Source organism: Mesocricetus auratus, unplaced genomic scaffold (genome assembly GCF_017639785.1).
Source record: "Mesocricetus auratus isolate SY011 unplaced genomic scaffold, BCM_Maur_2.0 Super-Scaffold_100001, whole genome shotgun sequence".
NCBI classification, from domain to species: Eukaryota; Metazoa; Chordata; class Mammalia; order Rodentia; family Cricetidae; genus Mesocricetus; species Mesocricetus auratus.
The window spans coordinates 3,185,677-3,210,626 of NW_024429187.1; the positions used below are offsets into that span (position 1 = coordinate 3,185,677).

General features: G+C 46.4%; 2 protein-coding genes across 4 annotated transcripts in view; one reads left to right on the forward strand and one right to left on the reverse strand.

Annotated features, from left to right (window-relative positions):
• Positions 1–11,046, forward strand: part of Bcl2l14 (BCL2 like 14) — a 45,528-nt gene extending 34,482 nt beyond the window's left edge. For both annotated transcript variants that reach the window (XM_005072864.4, XM_040743417.1), the window contains 4 exons: positions 265–441; positions 4,007–4,077; positions 5,799–6,065; positions 10,637–11,046. In XM_005072864.4, coding sequence (XP_005072921.1) covers positions 265–441; positions 4,007–4,077; positions 5,799–6,065; positions 10,637–10,675 — 554 coding nt within the window. In that variant the 3' untranslated portion in view covers positions 10,676–11,046. The remainder of the gene's footprint in view (positions 1–264; positions 442–4,006; positions 4,078–5,798; positions 6,066–10,636) is intronic.
• Positions 11,047–18,956: 7,910 nt separating this feature from the next.
• The window catches only part of Lrp6 (LDL receptor related protein 6), a 122,375-nt gene continuing 116,381 nt past the window's right edge, over positions 18,957–24,950 (reverse strand). For both annotated transcript variants that reach the window (XM_040743418.1, XM_040743419.1), the window contains one exon: positions 18,957–23,467. In XM_040743418.1, coding sequence (XP_040599352.1) covers positions 23,173–23,467 — 295 coding nt within the window. In that variant the 3' untranslated portion in view covers positions 18,957–23,172. The remainder of the gene's footprint in view (positions 23,468–24,950) is intronic.

Sequence of the window (24,950 nt, forward strand, 5' to 3'; positions counted from 1 at the left end):
TCAAGCAGTGCCCTGCCTCTCCCCCCTTTACTGTTCCCTTGCAAGAGGCGAACTGAGGGTGTGGAAGGAGAGCTGTAGAGCCACCTTGTCCCAGCCTCTCCTGGGGAATTGTTGGTCCCTTCTGAAGAATGCCCCACCTCAAACACAAACTCCTGGAGATAGTCCTCTCATGCTAGGCTGGCCTCTTCATCCATGGCAACTGGGCAGCCCATGCAGCAGCCCCAGTATTGGGGAAACCCTCTGAGCAGTTCTTTCTTGTTTCAGCTGTGGACCCCAAAGTTGCTTCTATTGCTAACCGAGTAGCTGAAATTGTTTACTCCTGGCCACCACCAGAAGACAGCCACATCCAGGGAGGCAGCTTCAAGTTCAAAGACAGTGTCCCGGAGCCTCTGTACGTCTGCTTTCAAGGTCCTCAACCTATAGCTTGTGATTCTAAGAAAGGTAAGCCTTCCTTAAGAGTGTGTTGGGTTGAGCATGTGCCAGGTAGAAGTGTATGGGCATGTATGTATGTATGTATGTATGTATGCATGCATGTATATATACAGCTAAGGGCTCTGTACATTGGGAATCTCAGTCCACTTCACAGCAACATGGTGGAGACCTTGAGCTCTAGCTTAAGACATCGGCCCATGACACAGAGATGCTATGAGCGTGTTGAACCAACACGTCCACTCACTGCTAAGACAGAAGAAACGTCTCCTGTGGAGGGAGGGAGGAAATGTCAGATCTAATCGTTCAATAACGGTCGTGCACAGAGTTCGCATCGACCAACCCAGGACTCGTGGCAAACGCCCAGGCTGTCAGACACCCAATGTGTTAGCTGTTTTTCTTGCCATTGTGAGAAAAGGTGCCTACCCGAAGCAACTGAAGGGAGAAACTATTTATTTTGGCTTACAATTTCAGAAGGTTCCCTCCGTGGTTGCCGGACTACATGCATTTAAGCAGCGGAGTGTGGCACCAGGGTACAGCCGAGGACAGTTGTTCACTCTGCAGTCAACCAGGAAGCAAAGAAAACAAGAGGAGGCCAGTCACAACACACCCCCACAGGCCATCCTCAGGGTCCCAGTCACAACACACCCCCACAGGCCATCCTCAGGGTCCCTGTCACAACACAACCTCACAGGCCATCCTCAGGGTCCCAGTCACAACACACCCTCACAGGACATCCTCAGGGTCCCAGTCACAACACACCCCCACAGGCCATCCTCAGGGTCCCAGTCACAACACACCCTCACAGGACATCCTCAGGGTCCCAATCACAACACACCCTCACAGGACATCCTCAGGGTCCCAGTCACAACACACCCTCACAGGCCATCCTCAGGGTCCCTGTCATAACACAACCTCACAAGCCGTCCTCAGGGTCCCAGTCACAACACACCCCCACAGGACATCCTCAGGGTCCCAGTCACAACACACCCTCACAGGACATCCTCAGGGTCCCAGTCACAACACACCCTCACAGGACATCCTCAGGGTCCCAGTCACAACACACCCTCACAGGACATCCTCAGGGTCCCAGTCACAACACACCCTCACAGGCCATCCTCAGGGTCCCAGTCACAACACACCCTCACAGGACATCCTCAGGGTCCCAGTCACAACACACCCTCACAGGACATCCTCAGGGTCCCAGTCACAACACACCCTCACAGGACATCCTCAGGGTCCCAGTCACAACACACCCTCACAGGACATCCTCAGGGTCCCAGTCACAACACACCCTCACAGGACATCCTCAGGGTCCCAGTCACAACACAACCTCACAGGACATCCTTAGGGTCCCAATCACAACACACCCTCACAGGACATCCTCAGGGTCCCAGTCACAACACACCCTCACAGGACATCCTCAGGGTCCCTGTCACAACACACCCTCACAGGCCATCCTCAGGGTCCTAGTCACAACACACCCTCACAGGACATCCTCAGGGTCCTAGTCACAACACACCCCCACAGGCCATCCTCAGGGTCCCAGTCACAACACACCCCCACAGGCCGTCCTCAGGGTCCCACTTCCTCTGGTTACGCCCCACTCCCTAAAATCTCCACAACCTCCCAAACAGCACCAACAGGTGAGAACAGACCTGTGGGGAACGACTCATATTTGGTCTAGCCACACCCGGTCCTCTTCAGACGGTACTGAGAGGTGAGAGCTGGGGAGCGGATTTGGTCAGTCACTGCCCACACAGTAGCAGGGGCTGGCACTACCACAGATTCTAGAAGCCACGTGGAAACCCTGGGCTCAGAGAGAAGAACAGAAGGGAGAAGGTTTTGCCTTCCTTCATCGTTGACCTTCCTCTCAGCTCTCTCTCCCCAGCATCAACTAGACCTATAAGGACGGTGACAAAGTGTCTCCTGGGTCTGTAGCATCACGAAGGACAAGGCAAATGTCCTCCCCACAAAGGCATCAGTCAGTACAGGGCTTTCTCCGCTGTCTGCTGCACATCTGAAACTAAAAACTGCCACACGGCTCTGAGTGAGGAACCTTCCACGCATGCCAAGAAGAAAGAGCTGGGGCTCTGTGGCGTCCCGAGTGTGCCTGGGAGGTGGAAAGTGATATTCTCAGACGAGCTAAAGCCAAGGCGCCCTCCCCTGCATGCGGGAGGGGTCCAGGACTCCAGCACAGCATCTTTCCCAGAGAGAGGGAAGCAGGAAACATGTCCAGGGCTGCAGGGATGGACGCCTGCTTTCTCTCAGGCATTGTGAGTCCCGATCACTCTCCTCGCCTTGCCCCTCCTTCTCCTTGGGCTTTGCTACATTAATTCCCTGGCCTCCCTTGCTCCAGCCAAGATAAACATGTGGCTCCTGCACCACCTCAGAGGCTGGGCCTTAGGTGAGAAACCTGATTCCCTCGGTAACTGACATCTCTCTGTTTAGATTCTGTGCTGAAGCGATGGTCATTTTCACCGTGGTGTTTCCCAAGTAGCAAGTTGTGAAAAAGAGCCATCATAGTCCACGCCAAAGATAGCCACGCTTTATCCAGCTGCCTTTCATGCTAGGGAACTCAGGAATTTGTTCATTTCATTCCCATGCACCCCACCTTGCTGTGGAGACAATTTTAATCACATAAAAATCAACCAAGTTAAAAAATAATGTGAAAAAAACACACAGGAAAATAAAAAGGGCTTAAGAATGAGATTGGTCCCTAAATGTAGGCCAGGAAAATGTCACTCCACATTACGGCTGTAAATTTGGCTCCATGCTCTCTGACAAAGGTAGAAATACGATCAGATGTGGGATTTATGGGGCTGGAAAGTTGGCTCAGCTGGTAATGTGTTCTCTGTGCTCAGAGCCTGAGTTCAGATCCCCAGGTCCCATGTGAAGCTGTGCATGGTGGCATGTGCCTTTGTGACCAGCACAAGGATGGCACAGAAAGGGGATCTCTGGGGCCATCTGGCCAGTCAGCCCAGCTGAGCACTAGTTTGGTAAGAGCTCCTGTCTCAAAAACTGACTGAGGAAGACGTCCAACATTGACCCTTGGTCTCTGCATGCGTGCGCGCACACACACACACACACACACACACACACACACACACACACACACACACACACACAGGATTTATATTTAACAAAAGTCCCATCTGCTGAGGACTAGCCTGCAAAGGGGAGTAGCTATGTAGCCCAGGGCTGGAACATTTGCCTAGAAAACATGAGGCTCTGGCTTTGGCCCCCAGCAGGTGGAGTGGGGGTAGGCTGTATGTAGCTATTGCTTAGTGGCGAAATAAAAATGAGAGGGAATGTCTCCTAAGTATTTCCACTGACGGGATTATGTGCAGTGGAACTGATGTCTTACAGTATTTGTACAGTAAATAAGTGGTAAGTTTCTCAGTGAGAATCCGAGGGGAAGGAGGGACTGGGCAAGGGAGACAAGGGATGGGCCTGGAGAAGTCTGGAAGGGTGAGATTTATCAACTAAGGATTTGAATACTTGCTTCTCTCTCCATCCCTACAAGCACTGCCACGGGAAGGAAAGAAATAACTGGAATTTCCCTCTCCCCCAACAGATGGAGAGGACCAAGTAATAAGCAGAATTGTTGAGCTGCTGAAATACTCAGGGGATCATCTAGGAAGAGAGGTATGCAGCCCCTAGGGTTAGTATGATTCCTGTCTGCGCCCACGCACTAGGGCAGGACAATCGAATTGTGCATGAGGCTCTGACTCTCGTCCTCTCCAGAGTCCTGCCTTTCACGTAGTCCCACATTTTATTTCCCTTGGAGTCTGCATCTTCATACTGGCAGCATCTCAAAAATGAATCACTTTGGAAAACACAAGTAAATCTTCTGGAGCCTCCTTGGAATTTCTGGAAACTAGATGCAACTATGTTTATTGTAAGAAAAGATGTCGGGAAAATGGAAATTTGCTGCTGAGGTTTATCAACCTCCTTCTCATCTAACTCAACCTCAGGGGAGTGTGGATGGTTGCAGTTGCCCAGTAGCCTGAATATGTGTCTCAAAGCTGCTCAAAGGGTCCTCTCTGAAATCCCCTTGCTGGACTTTGCCTGGTTAAAGACTGTCTTAGCAGTTCACCCAGAGAGGCAGGCCAGTGCAACTTAGGGAACCCTTCCCACTAGAAAGTGAGACAGCTGTCCTCGGGTGACACTGAAGAACAAGCCCAGAGTGCCATCAGAAGTCACTTTCTTTTGTGCCCATAGACTGTCACCTGTCGCTGGGGTCTGTCAGTCGGGACCTGGCTTAGAGAGTCTTCCTTTGTGGTCAAGACCTGTTGGGAGGAAGTCAGCTTCAGGGACAATGCATGTGGGCTTCTGCAGAAGGGGAAAGCAGAATAAAATGGCAGTCACAGCAGGACCACAGCTCCTCTCCAGTAACCTTGCCAGACACGTGCCCGAAAGATGGTGACAGAAGGGGACAAAGCCCTAGGGAAGGTATAGAGTGGAAACCAGGGATACTGGGCTAAAGAGAAGGGAGAGGCTTGTGTGAGCTTTGGGATCACTGGCATGGGCAGAGTGGGCCTGCAAGGAAACAGGAAGCTTATAGCATCGGGCAGAACTCAAGCAGCAGTCCCCAGAGATCCGGGTTCCAGGACCAGGTGGGAGGTGAAATCAGTTGGGTAGAATAATGGGAAAGGAGATCTGTGGATTTTTTACATTTATTTATTTATTTCCTGTGGCAATGGATGGGATGTACATGTGCACATGCCGTGGAATGCACGGAGAGGTCAGAGGGCAGGCAGGAGCTACATTCTCCTTCCACCAAGGGTCCTGGGTGTCAAACTTAGACTTAGCCCACTGAGCCATCTCACTATCCCACCCCCGCTCTTGTTTTTTAATAAAAAATACATATGGGGAATCTTCCCTGGCCGCATTGTGCCCCCAGAACTCCTCCTCCATGTCCAACACTGTATGTCACTACACTAATTGAGAGATGAAATCAACACATATGAAAGGTGAAGTGTCCCCAAGATTGCACTGCCGGGAGAGGGTGAGACGGAGTGCATACCCCCAAGATGTCCCTAAGGTTCAGATCGCATCCATAACCCTGCCTCTTGAAAGCACACAGCACTACGAGCCATTCCCACTAGACTGTGGGCTCATGGGTAAGCACCGGGTCTGAGTCATCCACGACACCTTTCCATCCTTGGTGTTTAGGAAGTACCTGAGTGTTGAATAGACTTTATTTGTGCCAATGAAAGGCATCCACAGAGCAGGTACCTGGCTCCACTTGACTCTGTAGGAGGCCATGCCATGACTGACTCCGCAATCCAAGGTCCTTTTAGTGGTGCTTTTGAGCAAGCGTGGCCTCCCATGTGCCTCCTAATTCCCTTTCCTCTCACACCCAGATGAAGAAAGACAAGGCTTTGATGAGCAGCTTCCAGGAAGGGCTGTCCTACTCAACGTTCAAGACCATCACAGATCTGTTCCTGAGGGATATAGACACCAGAGGAGAATCGGAAGTCAAAGCTCAGGGCTTTAAGGCTGCCCTTGCAATAGATGCCATGGCCAAGCTCACGGCCATCGACAACCACCCAATGAATAGGATGCTGGGCTTTGGAACCAAGTATCTAAAAGAGTACTTCTCCCCCTGGGTCCAACAGAATGGTGGATGGGTAAGTGTGACCCATTAGGAAAATGAGTCCCCTCAACTGGGCACTGTGGCAAGTCTATACTTAGGGGGCCCAGGCAGGAAGAGTGAGTCTGGGATAAGCCTGCACTACATAGTGAGACCGTAACACACACACACACACACACACACATTTGTGAGTGCACACCCCCCACAGGCACACACACACATACACACCATACCACACACACCCTCACACACCATACACACACACACACACACACACACACACACACACACACACACACATGCCTTCTCTACTCTAATAAGGGATGAGCAATAAGATTTTTTTTAAGACAAAGGGAACACATCTGGGAGTCAGTTCTCATGGGGTTAGGACTCTCACATGGCAAGAGACAAGGCCCATCAATTGGAACATATTTTTAGCAACAGTCTTCTTCATCCACAAACAGTTACTGAGCCCCCAGAGGGTATGTTGGGTGGGGGTGGGGTAAAGGGTCAGGGGGAAGTAGGAATGAGGAGCTGGTGAGACAAATGTTTCAGTGGACGCCATGCCTTTCCCACAAAGTCTGCCGCAACAGAACGCAGCTGGTCAGATGAGGGCAGGGACACTTGTTCTCACCCCGGGATGCCAGCAGGGTGTAGGGCAGACCTTCACACAGTATTCTGCCGTTGCTGCTTAGACCTCAGCAGGGACACTGTGACACAGACTGAAAAACTAGCAATTGAACTTGCACCTAGTTTTTGATGAGCTGACTTAATCGCACCAGCTGCCTTACCCCTGTGCCCCGCCCGTACTCCATCTTAACCTCTGTTCTCTGAGATCCCCTCACCCCCCCCCCCCCAAATTGTTCAAGATTGACATCAGGCCAGCTTTGAGCTCTCCTTCCCGACTGCTCAAGGTTGTCTTAGGAGGATGGGTGCCCTCTCATGCCGTCCTTGGGCTTCTTCCCACAAGAATGTTCCAGGGACAGCAGGACACTTGAGTCGACTTTAGGTATGGCAGAGTCTTCCTCATAGGCTGGTCTCCTGGGTCTCACGAAGACGCGTGCCATATGTTCCCCATGGAGCTGAAAAGTCTGCCGTTGTCCTCAGTGGCCTCCCACTCAGCTTCTGCTCCTTTCTGTGGTCCCCATTTGCAGCAGGTGTGAGAACTGTGTCGCGTGCTAACCACCCCAAACTCAAGCTGCATGACCAATTCTGAAGGAGGTCCCCTTCCCTCCTCTCCAGTCCCTCTGCTGCCCTCCTTTCCCGACCTCTGTGAGGGGGTGGGGGATGGGAAGAGAGCGACCAGGGATGCAGCTCAGTGCAGTGTGTGTTTGGCATGTGTCAGGCCCTGGGTTCAATCCCCAGTATGGCGTGGGGCGGGGAGGGAGAGGAATGGGGGAAATCAGGATAGAGAATGAGAGGAAAATAAGATGTTGGAGGAAAGGAGGAAGAGAAAGAGGGAGGGAGAAAGACAGGAGGGAGAGAGGGAGGGAAGGAAGGGAAGGAGGGAGGAAGGTGTACAAAAGGGGGAAATGATTTGCATCTGGAAGATGTAATGAATGCTTACAATTAATTCCACAATGAAAAAGACGAGCGATTTTTTTTAATGGTCAATAGACTTGTACACTGTTTCTTCCAGGAGGCTGTATAAATAGTTAATAAGCAAAAGGAAAGATGCTTGGCATGCTTGCTTATTTCAATACTGGAAAGATATAAGTCAAAAGGCTGAGGAACGCTACCCACTAGGATATCTAAGAGAAAGGATATCTGTGAGACTGCAACTGGAACCTCCTAGCCCCTTGGAGAACAATCTGGCAGTTCTCACAAATGTTAGCAAAATGTCAAGTAGAGTCATCAGGAGCTGGGTGTGTAACCCAGTGGTAGAGAGTATAGTCAGTGGCGAAGGCAATGGGTTCGATCCCCAGCACCAATAAATAATAAATAAATAAAAGCAAAATAGAGCTACCATCTCTACCTCCCAAAAAACTGAAAACATTTTCAACCAAAAAAATGTACATAAATATTCATGGCTGAATTCATTATTCCTGAAGCAGAAACAACTGCAGTGTCCATCAGCTAATGAACAATGATTAACAAAATGAAGCTTATGCCGAGCAATGGTATATGGTGGAACCATAAGATGAGAAAAATCTCTGACACATGAATGAACCAGAGAAAACATTATGCTGGGCTGGAGAGATGGTTCAGTGGTTAAGAGCAGTTGCTACCCTTCAAGAGTATTCAAGTTCGGTTCCCAGCATCCATAACTGCCTATAACTCCAGATACCAGGGTTCCAATGCCCTCTTCTGGCCTCTGTGGGCACTCACACATTCACAGACACACATGCATATATGTGATAGAAAAATAAAAGTAAAATCGAAAAAAATCGCCGGGCGTTGGTGGCGCACGCCTTTAATCCCAGCACTTGGGAGGCAGAGGCAGGCGGATCTCTGTGAGTTCAAGGCCAGCCTGGTCTACAAAGTGAGTTCCAGGACAGCCTCCAAAACAATACAGAGAAACCCTGTCTCGAAAAACCAAAAAAAAAAAAAAAAATCGAAAAAAATCATTATGCTAAGAAGCTAGACAAGAATGTCACTTCTTATATGGTTCTATTCACATATAATGTTCAAAATATAAGCAAATTCATGGAACAGAAAGGAGACTGCTGAGGGGCTGGGGCTGACTTTCTTTTTGGAGTGACAAAGGGTTCTAGGGTGATGGGGTACAGCCATGATTGCTAAATGCCACCAAACTATGCACTTTAGCGGGAAGAATTTTGTGGTAACATATTTCAATAATTATTAATTATAAATTATATATCAGTAATAAAAAGCAGCTCTAATTCCAGCAATCAGATAAAAGAAGAAGGAAACAGGAATGCAAGCATTTTAACTATTTAACTTGGCTACTGGATAGAGAGAGAGAAGCAGATGCAGTCTGAGGAAGTAGATGAGTCCTTCAGGAGGGATTTGAAGGGGCTTTTCAGAGACTAGAAACTGATGCAATTGCTGGAGGGTGTGTGTGTGTGTGTGTGTGTGTGTGTGTGTGTGTGTGTGTGTACATTGTGCCCCTAGGGGTTGCATCCAGGACCTCATGTACTAATGCAAGCAAGATACAGGCTCAGGTGTATCCTCCGGTATCTGGTTTTTGTTTGCTTTTATATTTTTCTTATTTATATGTATTTTTGCTTTTGCTTTTGAATCAGAGTCTTCCTTATTTCCTCCTGTTCTGGGGACCAAAGGCTTTGTGCCTGCTAGGCAAGCAGTCTACCCACATGGGACATCCAAATGTGGCTGTCCCGGTTATGATAAACCTTAATCTTCACTCTTGGCCTGAGTTAATTTGGAGAGTGTCAGTTAGAAGACGGAGAAGGCAATGGTGTGCGAGAACTGACTTTGCCAAGACGCCAGAAAAGCACTGAAAACTAAGAGGCACTGGAGGAGGGATATTTAGAACAAACACGAATTGATGCTACCTGGGGAAGCATGAGCTGGGCGTGGTGATGTATACACAATCCTAGCTCTCAGAAGGCTGAGACAGGGTGACAGCTGTGAGATCGAAGCTAGCCTAGGTTACAGAGTAAGATGCTATCTCAAAATGAAAGAAGGAAAAAAGGAAGAGAGAAGGAAAGAGTAGAGAAGGAAGGCGAATCCGATCCAAGGGAAGGTGAATGAGGAGGGGGATGGGAGTGGGGTGGGGGAAGCAAGCTCTGGGCTCTTGTCTCCATACTGCAGGTTTCCTGGGCTCTCAACTAACCTTTCCAGCTTTGCGACATTTTGCCTGGGGTGATATATACGCGCCTCCTGTCATATGCACATACTTCCCGTCTTTCTCAGCTCCTGTCACTTTACATACATCAAGAATGTTGAGCCAATGCTTGTTCAGTGGTGACTTGAGCAGTCCTAGAAGGAGGATCAATTCCATCTCCAAACCCTGCTGTGTTAGCTGCTTCTCTCAGTGCTGAGAAGGAAGTGACCTGAGGGAGGTTGGGTTGTTTTATCTCACAGCTTGCAGAGGGAAGACAGTCGTGCAGGAGAAGGCAGCTCCATGATGTGGGAGTGTACAGCTCCATGGTGTGAGAGTGTGCGACTCCTCATTTCATATCTTGGGTGAACAGGAAGCAGAAAGCAAACAGGAAGTGAGGCCAGGCTATAAAATGTCAAGGTCCACCCTCAGTGACCCCCTTCCTCCAGCAATGCTCCACCCCTTCAAGGTTCCACAACCTTCCAAACAGGGCGACCAGCTGGGTCTAAGTGTTCAACACAAGAGTCTGTAGGAGAGACCCTTCATGCTCAAAACAAACACGACACAAACTAAACAGGCTTCTTCCTTGCTGGGCGAGGAGTGTGTTCACACAGGCACTGCCGCCACCATTGGCGACAACTCTCCCTTCCTTTTTGGAATCTTAAGAGGGGTCTCAAGGCCTTTCATAGGTCAGTCTTTAGTCCTGGATATGTAACGGAAGGCCTTAGCGCTTGGTTTCCCCAAGGATGCCAAACCAGCCTTCCGCACCTTCCCCAGCTCCTGCCCAGCCTCCCCAGCCTATGTTTTCACTTCAGTGACTCAAACTTTGAATGTTAAGGGCTTTCTTTCCCTTTCTCCTCTAGGAAAAAATCCTGGGGATATCACATGAAGAAGTAGACTGAAATATCCAAAGACCTGTCATCTGGAATGTTCCTTGTCCAACGGTGGTCTTGTGCCCACTGCTCTCAGCATAGGCTTCAGGAGAAAATTTAAATGCATGAAGCAGATGAAGCCCACATTTCTAGAACCATCCTTCCTTTGACTCAAGAGGCATGGGGAGAGGCCTTGCTCTTCCAGCTCTTAGGACTCAGTAGCATGGTCTTTGCACTGAGGTTATTTGAGCTGAGTGTATGAGGGAGTCGGGAAAGATCCGTGGTCATCTTACCTTTACGTGTTCAGAACGGAAACCATCCCGTTAGTTACACTAGAGGAAGTGTTCAGCAGGTGTCTGTTGCTCTCATGGAGGTGAAACAATAAACTCTGCACGTGCTTATTCTTTTAGTCTCTGGTACTGTTTGTTCTCAGACTACATTTGGGATAGCCTGGTAATCGCACTATCTCAAGCTTACCTTTAGGAAGATGTCACTATTGGGGTTTACTATTAGCTCTGGTTTGGGTGTGGTGATATATTATTTATGATTTACTAAAGATTGCCTGAAAGATCAGAGGGTCACCTCTACCAATGCCCAGGGGTGATCCACTGAACCTCAGATTACATCTCCAGACTGCACTGCTCTCCCCCAAGCCTTAGAATACTAGACTGTCCTGCTCTCCTCAGCGTGGCTAGAGACTAATTGCCACATGAGACCCTTTGCTTCTTCCTTATACACCTCTCTAGTGCTGGGATTAAAGGTGTGAGCTCTGTTTCTCTTTTAGACTGACTCACTCTTGTGTAGCCCTGGGTAGCCTTGAACTCCCAGAGACCCATCTGCCTCTGTCCTGGGATTAAAGGCATGTGCCACCACTGCCCAGCTTCTATGGCTGTCTAGTGTGGCTGGCTTTGCACTCTGAACCTTCAGGCAAGCTTTATTAAATCATAAATAATGTCCCCACATTTGGGTATAAGCCTTGCTGACCCATTCCCTCAAAACCTACTGTGGCAGTCTGACAAACTTCCATTTGGTACAAACTCATTAGCTCATCACCTACAGATCCCCTTGTGTGACACACCTCCATTCCACTAGGTTTCTGGAATTGAGAGTGGGGGCACATACATGCCATAGTGTGTGTACAGAGGTCAAGGGGCAACCTCAGGCGTTGGTCCTCATGGCCTACCTTGTTTGAGGCAAGGCCCCTTACGCATTGCTTCATACCCTGTAAAGAGAAGCTTTTTCTTTGAGAGAAGCCTTCCCGCCAGCCTGGTTCTAGAGCCGCATGAGTCCCAAATAAACACACAGGAGGCTATATTCATTATGAAGCTGTTGGCCTTGTTTGTCTCTTACTGGCTAGCTCTGCTTTAAGTAATTACCCCATAATTGTTAATCTAAGTATGTCTCTTGCCGGAGAATAGTTCCTGGCTCCAACCCCATGGCGGTTACATGTTGATTCTCCTGTGTTTCTCCTTCCCAGAATCCTCCTGGACTCCTAGTCCCGCCTATCTAGATTTCTATTGGCTCAACAGTGCTTTATTAACAAATGTACAGGACTTCCCCCATCAATACCCCAGGCTAGATGGCTCGAGAGCTTCTGGGGAGTCTCCTGTCCCCACCTCCCATCTCATCACTAGGATTACAGATGTGCCCTGAGACATTCAGCTGGCTAGGTCTGTGCTGTGAATCCAAACACAGGTCCTCACACTTCTGTGGCTAACACTTTACCCACAGTGACATCTCCCCAGCCCGAGCTCTGGGATGTTATTTTTCCTGGAGGTAGCGCAATGGTTGGTAACTAGTAAAATAAATACGCTGGAAGATTGCTGCTAAAAGTGTCATCTAAGCCGGGTGTGGTGACAGTTGCCTGCAGCCCCAGCTTTCAGGAGGCCAACGCTGAGGTGGGAGGAGCACACGTTTGAGGCCAACCAGACAAACATCATGAGTTCAAGAACTTGTCCCAACACTCCCCTCCCAAAAAGTGCTATCTGTTAAAATAAGTAGTAAGGCATCATAGTAGGGCTTCCGTGAAGACCAAACATGTTATCCTACCTACATAAAGTGCTCGGAATGGTTCTCGGGCCGAATTCGTGTTAACTGGTTGCTGTGTTCCCTACTGTGAGCTGCCCACAGCACTGCTGAAAGTGCTCCATCCTCGGCGGTGGAAAATTACTTGAAGGTGTGTGACTTTTGTTTAACTCTGTGAAGCTGTGTTACTGTGCCTGTCTAAAACACCTGGTGGTCCTGATGAAAACCTGAACGGCCAATAGCGAGGCAGGAGCAAGGACAGGCGGGGCTGGCAGGCAGAGAGGATAAATAGGAGGAGACCCGAGGAAGAGGAGAGCAAGAAAAAGGTAGGCGGGTTAATTTAAGAAAAGTTGGCTAGAAATTTCAGCCAAGCTAAGGCCAGGCATTCGTAAGAATAAACCTCTGTGTGTGATGTATTTGGGAGCTGGGTGGTGAACCCCTCAAAATGCCAAAAACATAGAGTAACAAGCATTTCACACAGCAATTCTCAGTTACTGGTTGCTCTTTTGCTATCGATATTATGACAAAAAAACCAAACAAAACCGTTTAGGCAGGCATGGTAGTACTCCTGTTTCCAACACTTGAAAGGCTGAGGCAGGAGGATTGCAAGTTCCAAGCCAATCTGGTCTACATAGTAAGACCCTGTCTCAAAAACAAAAGACATCACTAACCCGTGCAGCACAGGGACTGACTTACCCTCTACTTCCTCCTGTGGGTCTGTTTAAGATGGAGACACTGAAAGCTCTCCCTGTTCTGTCTGTCGTCCAACCAACGATTCAGTTTCCTAGATGTGTCATGCATTCCCGCACCTCAGATCCCGAATAAAGTCCTCTCCCCTTGGAATGTGCTTGCCTGCCAGCCTCCTTTCCCGGTTCTCCTAATCCACATTTACTCCTCCATCCCCCTCTTCCCCTCCCCTCCACCCCACCAGCGCCCTGTGCGTCATTTACGGACTCTCAGGACTCTGCGTTGGCTGCCATGGGGCTGTATTTGGATGCCTTTCCTCGAGGGGGATCCAAAGCACTCCCCCTGCAGACACCCTATGAACTGGCACACGCAGCCTTTCTCAGTGGCGCGGGAGCTCTTTTGTACAGTTTGACTTCACACATCTGACACCAGGCAACTTCTTGGCACCTGGTTGTAGACCGTACCCCAGCCTCTGCCACAGCTTGTAAATCATTACGGCTGGAGTGTAGCCCGAGATCCCCGGAGTCATAACAAACTCTCCAAGCGATTCCAAAATCATACGGAGCTTCCAGTCAGGGTGATGGGACAGTAACTAGATCTCATCTCCTGGCCGAGTCTTCATTTTACTGCAGACAAAATAAATGAAACAAGGGTTTTGAAGATGCGGCAATGGTCATGCTGACAGATGAGAAGGTACATGAGCCCACGATTGCTTTAGAATGTGGCATGGAAAGCATTCTCTGGCTGTACTCAGAGACAGGAACCACCCAGAGCACAGCAGTCTGTCTGAGCACGAGTCTAGGAAGGCTGACGTGAACGTGGCTTCAGTGTACAGGGAAGGTAGGGAGGAGAGTAGCACCCCACGCTGCAGACAGTCCCTGAGTCTACAGATGAGGACAATCAATGTGTACGTGTAGGCAGATCGCCCAAGGTTTCACAATCCCCTGGAACTACTGAAAGGTGCATTCATGGAGCCAATTTTAGAAATAGGCAGAACACTCCGATTTTCTCCTCAGTGAAATGCTTGCTGCACAATGCCCCGTTGCCCATGTAGTAGACAGGTATGGTGGCACACACCAGTAATCCCAGAGCCGGAGAGGTGGAGATACCAGGGCAGGGTTTGTGAACCAGCCAGTGTAGCTGAGTCAGTGAGTTCCCGGTGCAGGGAGAGACTCTGCTTCAAAAAATACGGTGGAAAGTATTGACTGAGGAAGACACTACTTCAGTATTTGGCCTCTACACACGTGTTCATACACACAAATGCACGCATGCGTGCACAGAAAGATTACAAAGGCAAAGGAGGACATTTATATGTTGGTAAAATTTGAAGACTTGAACTGGGGAGATGGTTTACTGGGTAAAAGGACTTGGCAATACAAGCATGAGGACCAGGGTTCAAATCCCTAGAACCTACGTGAAATCCTGACATGTAGCATAAGCATCTGTAATCGCAGTTCTCCTATGGGGAGATAGAAGACAGAGTCAAGATAGTCTCCAGACTCCAGCTAGCCTGATGTATGCAATGGGAAAATAACAGAGAGACTATCTCAAAACAATGTGGTGAATGAAGACCAACACCCAAGGTTTTCTAACCTCCACATACACACTGTAGCATCTGAATTCACAAACACAAATGCATATGCACACATGTGCGCACATACATATTGTACAAACATATAAACTATTTTCAACACATCAAGATGATGTGAGGCAAGGCATAGTGGTGCACACCTTAAATCTCAGAACTTGGGAGGCAAGGGCAGATAGATCTGAGTTCAAGGCCAGCCAGGGCTACACAGTAGTAAGACCCTGTCTCGGTAAACAGAACAGAAGGTACAAGCTGGGTGTGGTGGCAGACAGGAGGCTGAGGAAGGAGGATCATACGTTCAAGGGCATCTTTGATGACACAATGATATACGTATATATACGTATGTGTATGTAAATATTATTAACTACCTGAATCCAATCAGTGATACCCATGGGCCTGTGGCCATCCACTGAGGCATGGACCATCTATAGTGGTCATGACTCCAAAGGTAAGTAACTCCCCCTCCCTTAGCAGCATATCAACTGTCCTCCAATAGGGGTGGATTTTTAGAAACAGAATAACTACTCAAGATATAAAAAACGGAATTAGTATATAACACAGCACTTCTATTTCTGGGTAGATTCCCACAGAATTGAAATCAAAGACTTGAACAGGGTCCTTTTACCTTGATTTTATTATATTGGGTGTGAGTGTCACTTCAGGTATGTGGTGGTGATGGCTGGATCAGGAGTCAGTTCTCTGCGTCCACCATGGGGTCCAGGGACTGAACTCAGACGGTCATGCTTGGGCAGCAGGCACTTTTACTGACTGAACCATCCTCCTAGACTTTGGACATTTTTTTTGAAAAGATGTATGTGTTGTGTATGTATGTTCACATATGTGTAGATACATAGGCAGGTGCATATATGTGTGTGGAGGTCTGAGGTTGACATGGACAGTCTTCTGTCTTCTTAACTGAGACAGGGTCTGAGAGTCAAACCCATAGTTCACCCATACAGTTAGTCTGGCTAGCAAGCCTGATGTGATGTCTGCCCTCTGAGCACTGGAATTACAGGTGAGTCAGCATTTATGTGGGTTCTGAGACCCCAAACTCTGGTCCTCAAGTTTGTGTGGTGCTAAGCTCTGCACAGCTTCAGGGACTGACCTTACGGGGGCAATGAGGGAATGAAGCAAAGACAGACACACAGACACACACTGCTATTCTGCATACCAGATTTACACTACTACTCATGGCTGTAGCAAAATTAGTTATTATGCAGCAACAAAAACAACTTTATGGTTGGGAGTAGCTACAGCATGAGGAACTGCATTAGAAGGTTGAGAACCACTGGACTAAAAGTTGGTCATGATGAAACACAACAGCAGCCACACAGGAAGTAGAACATGGAAGACTGAGTTCCAGGACAGCATGGAGTACATGATGAGTTACAACCCGAACTATAAAGTGAGTCTCAGTCTCAAAGGCGAGGAGGGCTTAGGGAGGAGGGAGACATGGTAGGCAGGAGCCACAATGATGACACCCGCTTTAGAGAAATGGCCAAACATTTCAACTAAGGGAAAGAACCAAGTAGGTAAGACTAGACTCTACAGAGCGAGTTCCAGGACAGCCAGGGCTACAAAGAGAAACCCTGTCTTGAAAAACTCCTAGCACTCCAGTTAAGGCAGGTAGAGCTCTAAGTTCACAGCCAGCCTGGTCTACATAGCGAGCTCCAAGGCAGCTTAGGCTACATAGTGAGACCCTGTCTCAAAACAAACACACAAATGTAAACAAAAGAATAAAGACCCCATTAAAACATAGGGCTAACATTTTTATTTACATTTGTTTAATGAGTATGACAGGGAAGTTGGTTCCTTCCATGTTAGCCAAATTCGGGTCCTTAGACTTGGCAGCCAAGTGTGCCTTTACCTACTGGGCCATCTCAGTGTCTAGACACAAAAGAGAGGTTGAAAGTGAAAGGGCAGAAAAGCATATACGAGTAACAAGGAAGCTGTGTGGTGGGAATGTTACCATCAGACAAGTAGACTTCAAGTACAGGGACAGGAAAGCACTGCATAATGCTAACGGGTGAACAGCTATGAGAATGTGACAACTCTTATGTGTGGGCAGAGGCTAACAGAAACGATGAAGCATGTAGAGTCACAGGGACGTCTGGCGATTTCAACTCTTTTTGTAACAGTAGATAGAAAACCCATCGGGCTTAGAAGACATGAGCGATCCCACTGACTTTCAGAGAGCTGGCCCCACCACCAGCAGAGCGCACATTCCAAAGGGCTCCAGAAACATCCACTGCCATCACCACAGTCTGGTCATAACACAAGTCTCAAAACATTTAAAAGGATTAAATCTGACCTTTATGGATATGAATTTTAAAGTAACAAGATATTGGGAAATTCCCCAAATATTTAGAAATGAAGCATACTTTTGTGTGATTCATTATTCAAAGAGTAAAAAAACCAGCAAAATCAGAAAGTTATAAACTGGAAGGTAATGAAAGCATTTATAGAAAGCAAACTAAGGCATGCTTAGGAGCCAGGCATGCTGGTGCAGACTTTTAACCCAGAACTCAGGCAGATGCAGGTGGATATCTAAGTTCAAAGCCAGCCTGGTTTATGAGCCCATCTCAAAACAAAGGAAGTACAACCACCTTCCCCAAAGTGAAGAAAATCTCAATGTGTCCAGATATGGCTTAACAATTGTGATGGTTTGAGTAACAATGCTCCCCCCACCCCCAGGCTCATATATTTGAATACTTGGTCCACAGTTGGTGGAACTGTTTGGGAAGGATTAGGGGTGGCCTTGTTGGAGGGCATGTGTCACTGGGAGCAGGCTATGAGATTCCAGAAGTCCAAACCATTCCCAGTGTGTCTTGTGCTTGTGGACCAAGATGTAAGCTCTCAGTTACTGATCCAGCACCATACCTACCTGCCCTCTGTAATTTCGAGCCTCCATTAAATTCTTGGTCTCGGTGTCTTAGCATAGCAATAGAAAAGTAACTAAGACAACATCCCATTGTGATACAACAGAGCAGAATACAGGTCCCAGTCTTACCTTTCTCTATACTGACAACCTGTTTTTAATAGAAATTTTATAGTGGAAAAGTCCATCCTCTGAAAGGCATTTCTTATCAAGTTTATTCACCAATTAGTTGATTACTTTTGAATGTGATATGGGAGGACTCAGCATACTGCCTGGTGCACAGTAAATACTGGTCAGACTTCAATAAAGTTATCCTTCGCTTTAGCCTTTGTATGGGGGAAGATCGATTTTTCTGCTTCGACTAAATCTGAATTTGCAAAAGCAAATCTCAAGTAGAAAACTTTCCAGAATGATGCCAAATGTATAGACTGCATAATGGTGTAAAGGACAGAGAGAGCACTGGCTGCAATTCATCCTGAGGAAAATTTACAGAAACTATATAAGCTGCACATCCAAGGCAATGAATTCAAATTAAAAGGAATGTATAGATGTTGCCGAAAGCCCATATGGCAAAAAGAGGCCCAAGGTGCACATGGCTTTTCCCCATTCTTGAGCTCTTCCCTCCATTTTACTGGAAATGGTGTGATCTCAGTGGTTGCTCCTTTCTCAGAAGGAAAGTGGAGACAACAAGACTTCTTTCAAGATCAACTCAAGAGCAGCTCATTGGACCTCACATCAGAGTGTTGCTCCCACTTAAAGTGCCACTTCCTATCACATCAGCAAAGTGAGACCCAGTGGGGCCTGGTACGGACACCCTTATTGGTTTAGCTCCAGGAATCTCTCACGGCATCACACTGGGCTCCACACCAGGAAAGCAACACCATTTTAAGGCTAGATGAGGAGAGGGGAAAGGCATCGCTCATAGCCATCAAGGACAACAAGGCAGCGCGCGTTTGTTCTCCACGTTTCCAGGCACAGGTGCTCCAGCCCCGAAGTAGTCAGTAGCCCTCCTCAGTTCTTCGTACAAACCGCATCAAGCTGCGATTTATCTGACCCACAGGGGTGTTACTCACACAAAGCACAACCACTGTCACTATTTCTTGGTGTGAAGAAATGACAGTTCCATTTTTCACTGATTTTTCCATTGTTTTATTATAAAAATCAACATTTCATTTGTTACAGTTCAGCTTATTGTAATAATCAAAAGGGAGTTTATACAAGGTACCTTTATACAATTTATAATTAAAGCACTTATTTTACAAAAAGGGGGAAGTGAATAAGTGGACAAGGGCTGACCAAATGTTGGCCATTATAATATAAATACATCCTTGCAAAGCACCATCGTACCAAAGTCGATGTACAAGAAACACCAGCTGACTTTAAGACAGTGACAAAGATTAAAGCTTAAGAAAAAGTTTAGACTCATAAAGGACAAACATCTGAAAGCAGCACCAGATCCTTCACTTGCAACGAGGCCAGTCCGGTTCAGCCCCTCGTATCCTCTTTCTCTAGCCTCCCGTCACCTGACATTGATATAGATACCTATCCACATGGATGTAGAACTACCCCACCCCCTCAACTTTCCCACAGTTCATGGGTAAACAAAGCCCAAATGGACAGTTAAGCAAAAGCATGCTGTCTATAACTCTTTGGTGTTGACTTTGGGCAAGCGCTAAGTGATGATGGAAAACCCAATGATTAGTATATGTTGAGTCCATACTCTGCTTCTGAGTATAATAAATCAGTCTGTAATTCTAAAAATTCCCTAGGAATAAAATTAAGAATGGTTTGCAAATGCCTGTGAAAATGAGAAATCAAAAATGCCAGAGCCCCCTTCCATTGCAGGAGGGTGAGGACAGAGTTGGTAATTCGATTAGAAGTCAGTAAGCTAGCCCTGAGCACCCCCTCCCTCTACTCGGGTGTAAGCTGAGTTCAATGAGCTGTGAAGTCAGAGAACTGTACTGAAATACGGATCCACAATACGAGTCACTTAAGTCACAAATGTGAAATTCCATATTTGAGGCCCAACATCCTTGACTTGAAAACATAAGGATTTCAAAAGCTAAATCTTGACACTACTACAAAGCAATGCCATCCCAGAAGTCCTAAAATCTCACCTCTTCTCATGCCTGTTTTAGGCCTGGGATAAGAAAACCTCAGGGAATTTCAGGGATTCTGACATGCTTGGAAAACTTGTTTGGGACTCAGTCCACACCCACACTTGTGCATGGCTCTCATTTGGGAATTCTTAAATAGTGCCAACCAATGGACACCCGTACCCCAATCTACAGAAATCAGTTTGCAATTCTCTCTGTAGAGTCACAAGGGCTACACAGAAGCAGTCCACAGTCACTAGAAGCAGGGCACAGTAGGGGGTGGACAAGACACGACTTTTTTTGTTTGCAGAGAAGCAGGCTTACTTGCAGAAAGCCACCTTGGTCATTAACCACAATGACTTAACTATCTGTTCACTGATGGCCTTACGGTGAGACAAATATGATAGATGGCTATTTTTACAACTAGGTGTGCACTGCCAAAAGCACTGAAAAATTTTAAAAAAGAAAAATACTAGTAATATTCTACCCACTAACTCTAATTTAAACCTTTTCTGTGACTGTGCCATTTATCTGACCCAAACAAGAACTTTCCGGCCTTGGTTAGAAGACTAAGACTCTAAGAGTCAAGTTTTGAGTCCTAGTTATAATAGACTTCAATACAGAAAAGCTTGCTGCAGTGTACAAAAGCAAGCTATACCAAAGCTCACCTCATGCACTCTCCTATAGGCATACTTTAAGATACTAGTTCAAAATAAATATCCATGTAACTATGGAACCTAATCAAATTTTATTCAAGTTTCCTCTTAAATAATTAGTCTAGTCACATCATGTCCCCCGTTTCCCAATTTGTGTTCTCATATGTTTATTTTTCTCCTTGTTTTTCTTATGTTCAATAATTAAGACACAGTTTACTTAAACTTAACTGTCCATGTAACTTGAGTATCACTATCTCTTTCCCAAGTTTAACAACCATCTCACTAAAAGGTACTCTCAGAAATACTCACTACAACTCAGCTGCCCCAGAAAGAGGATACTGACGTTAACCTGAACTGCCTTCGAATCATTTCAACAAATTGGCACACAAATCAGTATTTGCAAGAAGAGGCCATTGCCATCGCAGCACAAGCACTTGGACTGAGACGAGACAAGGCAGCATCCTTCTTAGCTCATTATAGTGCAAGTCTCTACATGGGAAGCCCACCAGATAAAGATGCACATTAAAAATGTAAACATAGAATTTTCAAATTCTAACTGATACCCAGTTATTGCTAACCTTTCCATCTCCACGTAAGCATCAAGCGCCCCTGTGCATCACAGAAGGCAAGTTCGATGTCCATTCTGTCTTTGACTCCGAGCACTTTGTTTCAGTAACAGGAAGAGTTAATGATTATCTGACTGAAATGCAAGACATGGATGGATTGCCATTTACTTATATGCAAGATAAGGGCCCCTGATTCTGACTAAGCTGTCCCCAACAACATAAGCATTATCTTGAAAGGTTTGTTTTCTCTTTTAAAATGTACTTATGTGGTTTTAAAAAGTTATTTAAATTCTGCCAAAATTCTGGAATCATTTCTTCCATTGTTTTTGCTTAGGCTCTAAAGTCCGGAGAAGCCTCACATCAATATATAATTTAAAATATGTTCAGTAAGTAATTAACACCTGCTAAGGTAAAAGCACACTAGCTTAAAAACAGTTCAGCTTTGGCAGAGGAGTGCTACACACATGTAAGAAGCGGGAGAGAAACATCTGGCACAGTGGCAGAGCAGGGTGGGCTAAGGTCACCCCGCAGGTCAGCCCTGAGAGCGGCAGAGGTAGCAGCAGCTCAGGCTGTCCTGACGGCAGGTCAGGCATGCTACACAAGAGACTCCCATCAGTCTCCACCACTCAAGTTCGTGCAGCTGAGAAGTTCGCAGTGAGTCTTCTCATTTAATCCCCGCTGTTACATTTGTGAAACTATCTTAGTCCATAACGGGATAAGAGAGAAGCACACACATAGACACACAGGTGACTGTAAGGACAGACCGCGGGCTGTGTGAAAACAGACACATTCACAGTGCACACACAACAGGAAGGAACCTCATTTCACACTAACAGAGGTATACCTGTAGATGCCACGCTAAGAAAAGCTGGTCCACAGAAAGTGAAAATGTCACAAACAGTTCATATAGGGGAAACCTAGTAACAAAAAACCCCTTCTTTTTAAATAGACTGTTTCTAACCAGAGCACATTTCAATGTTTTAGCCAAAAAAACATACATAAAATAATTTCACACTGTAATATTGTATGCTGCAAGGATACACAACTAATTTACAAGAATATAACAGATTTGTGATTTTTAAGCATTGTCTATATGTGTTGTAAAAAGACACTTTAATGAGCATTAAAACAATCATGGAAGACCAATAATATGGCTAACTTTCGAATATGCAAAAACAACCTACAACTTAAAAGCTCAGCCAAATGGTGAATAAGCATAGTAGATATACCGAATCAATCCCTTGTTGAGTAAATTCCATTTAGTCAATTCCTCAGATTAAAAATCTTGACTAAATCATGGCTCTTGGCAGAACGGCCTACGAGTCTCTGGGGAGGCAGCAAGGTGAAAGCAGCCAATGTTACCAAGCACTGGGGCAGAGGTGTGGTCTCTCACTGGCTGCACAGCATCCTGCAACAGACACTTCATCTCCTGCAACAGCAACACCCAAAATGGATTGTACAAATATCTATTTTCCTTAAGAAAACTGTTGGATTCCTAGAGAAAACAAAGCCCTTTGTCCAAAGTTAGTACTGTAATTTTTTTTTTCTTTTACGGTTTCTTAACTTGTTGGCCCTCAAATATTAATTAACCTGAAGGCGATTTGGCTACTTCCAAGTTTGCCACTCTGAGATGGAATGACTTTCTTCTTTTCCTTTAGTTTTTGGTATCGCAATGAAAACCCAGACAGACACGCCCGGGCAGTGATGTCTCTGTTGTCCCTGTTTCCTTTGTGCTCAGTCACTTCACTGGGTTTAAGGCATGCTTTGTGTATTTAGTTTGCAAAAATAAAACCTTTAGTACAAACTTATATTTTATACAAACTTTTATGGCACAAGCAGCACATCTGCTTTTAAGAAAATATATAAATATCCTTTCTTCTGTACAAATATCTCCAGCAGCCCACCCACTTTATAACGTTAACTGTACAGTCTGCCTCACTCTTCTTTGTAGCTCCCTCCCCCCCTCCAGATCTCAACCAGATGTGTATTTACATTTCCCGGTGGAGGCAGTCAGAGGAGGAGGGCCCCTCCTCAGGAGGAGTCTGTGCAGGGCGAGGGCGGTGGTGGGTAGAGGTGGTGAGAGTAACTCCTCTCGGTGTATGGAGAAGGGGGACAGCTTTCATAGTTCTCCTCTGCTGACAAGTACTGGCTTCGGGGTGTAGGTGGGGGGGGCACGGGTTCTGAGTCATAGTTCAAGTCACTGGTGTAGCCCTTGGCTGTTGCCACTGAGGTCATTCTCCGGCTAGGAGCATAGTCACTGTCACAGACATCAGTGCTGCAGGGTGTAGTGGGCGGTGCAAAGTGCCGGTAGCTATAAGGCCTGTAGCTAGTACATGGAAGAAATAAAGAGAAGCATAGTTAGTCTTATGAAAGAATATTCTGTATCAGAAATCAGAGAAACATAAATTCAGCCTGAAAGCTATGAGCTGTTGCAATTCAAGTCTGTATGGATGGGTAGTCTTTGCCTGGCATGTGCGGTAAGGCCATTGGTCCCCAGGATCACTATCACAGATAAAGCCACTGTGCTTCTAATTGTCACAGATGAAGAGGCAATGGTACCTTAACAAAGGGAGATCTTTGCAGTTTTTTTATTTATAAGTAAGATTTAACTAAACAAGTGAAGATGGATGGAGTTGGAGGGCAGAGAGGAACTCAATGGAGTCCCAAATGTGCTCTGCTACCTTGAGGTAAATTTAAGTGCATGTGCTGGACATAAGGCCCTGGGTTTGGCCCCCCAGTATCTTTACTATTGATGCACTTTGGAAAACTGTTCTATTTTCTCCTCCCGGTGCTGGGGACTGAACCCAGGGCCTTGCCCACCCAGAGCAAATGGTCTACTGCTCACCTCCAGCCTCGGCCCACCTGTCACACACTTCACACTCAGATCTCAGCAGTTCCTGCAGCTTCATGGTGCGGAAATGGGTCTTCACACAGTCTACTCTCACTCAACAAGCTTTGGTCATTTCATAACTTGCCTGATAGTAGTTTTGATTTCTGTATGGTCAGATATACTGTCCTAAGTGTAGTTAAATGCCTAAAGGGTCAATAAACTTTCTAATACAGTGTAAGAGTTTAATACATGTTTACACTGGTTTATATACCTTTTTAAATAATCTATAGTTACTTATGAAGGTAAGAGCTGACCTAAAACACTGGCTTGTCTATGTATGAGTTCTACAACTTTGACTCTATGTATGGCCAAGCTTATCTTATTTCATGTTCATCCTAAAGACCCACACAGGAACTGTCTCTGAGCTCACTCAGCCACGCCCCACAGGTCCCACTCAGCAGGCTCCTGGAACTTTTTCCATCAGTGCCAACAAGACATTATCATAGCACTTTCGTTTTTTGTTTCATCTTTCTGTCCAAATAGAGGCCAAAGCCTGGGGAGATTTTCCGGGTTAAAATTTAAAAGGCTAAAACCTTCTAATCTCATAAAGAAAAAGAAGGAAAAAAGAAGGAAGTCAATCGCCAAAATTGTGTGAAATGTCAGCTTAGGCAAAAATCATGACAATTGATAAAGTTTGACATAGATTTGGAGCCTACTTTAGATATGGGAAATGATTTAAGGCAGCTGTATAGTTTGCTTGATACTTTATTCAAGGAAATTTTGTAAATGAAATTTTAGGTTCTGGTATTGTTTTTCAATTTTCAGGCCTCGGTTTTTGTTTTGACATTTTAGAACAAAACTGTGGCATGAAAAGAAGTCTTACAATGACTCATGGAAATCATGTTGGAGCCAACCCTATCTCTGCCTTAACTGACTTTGGTAGGCAGTTTCCATTTGATTTCCATCACTGCAAAGTGGC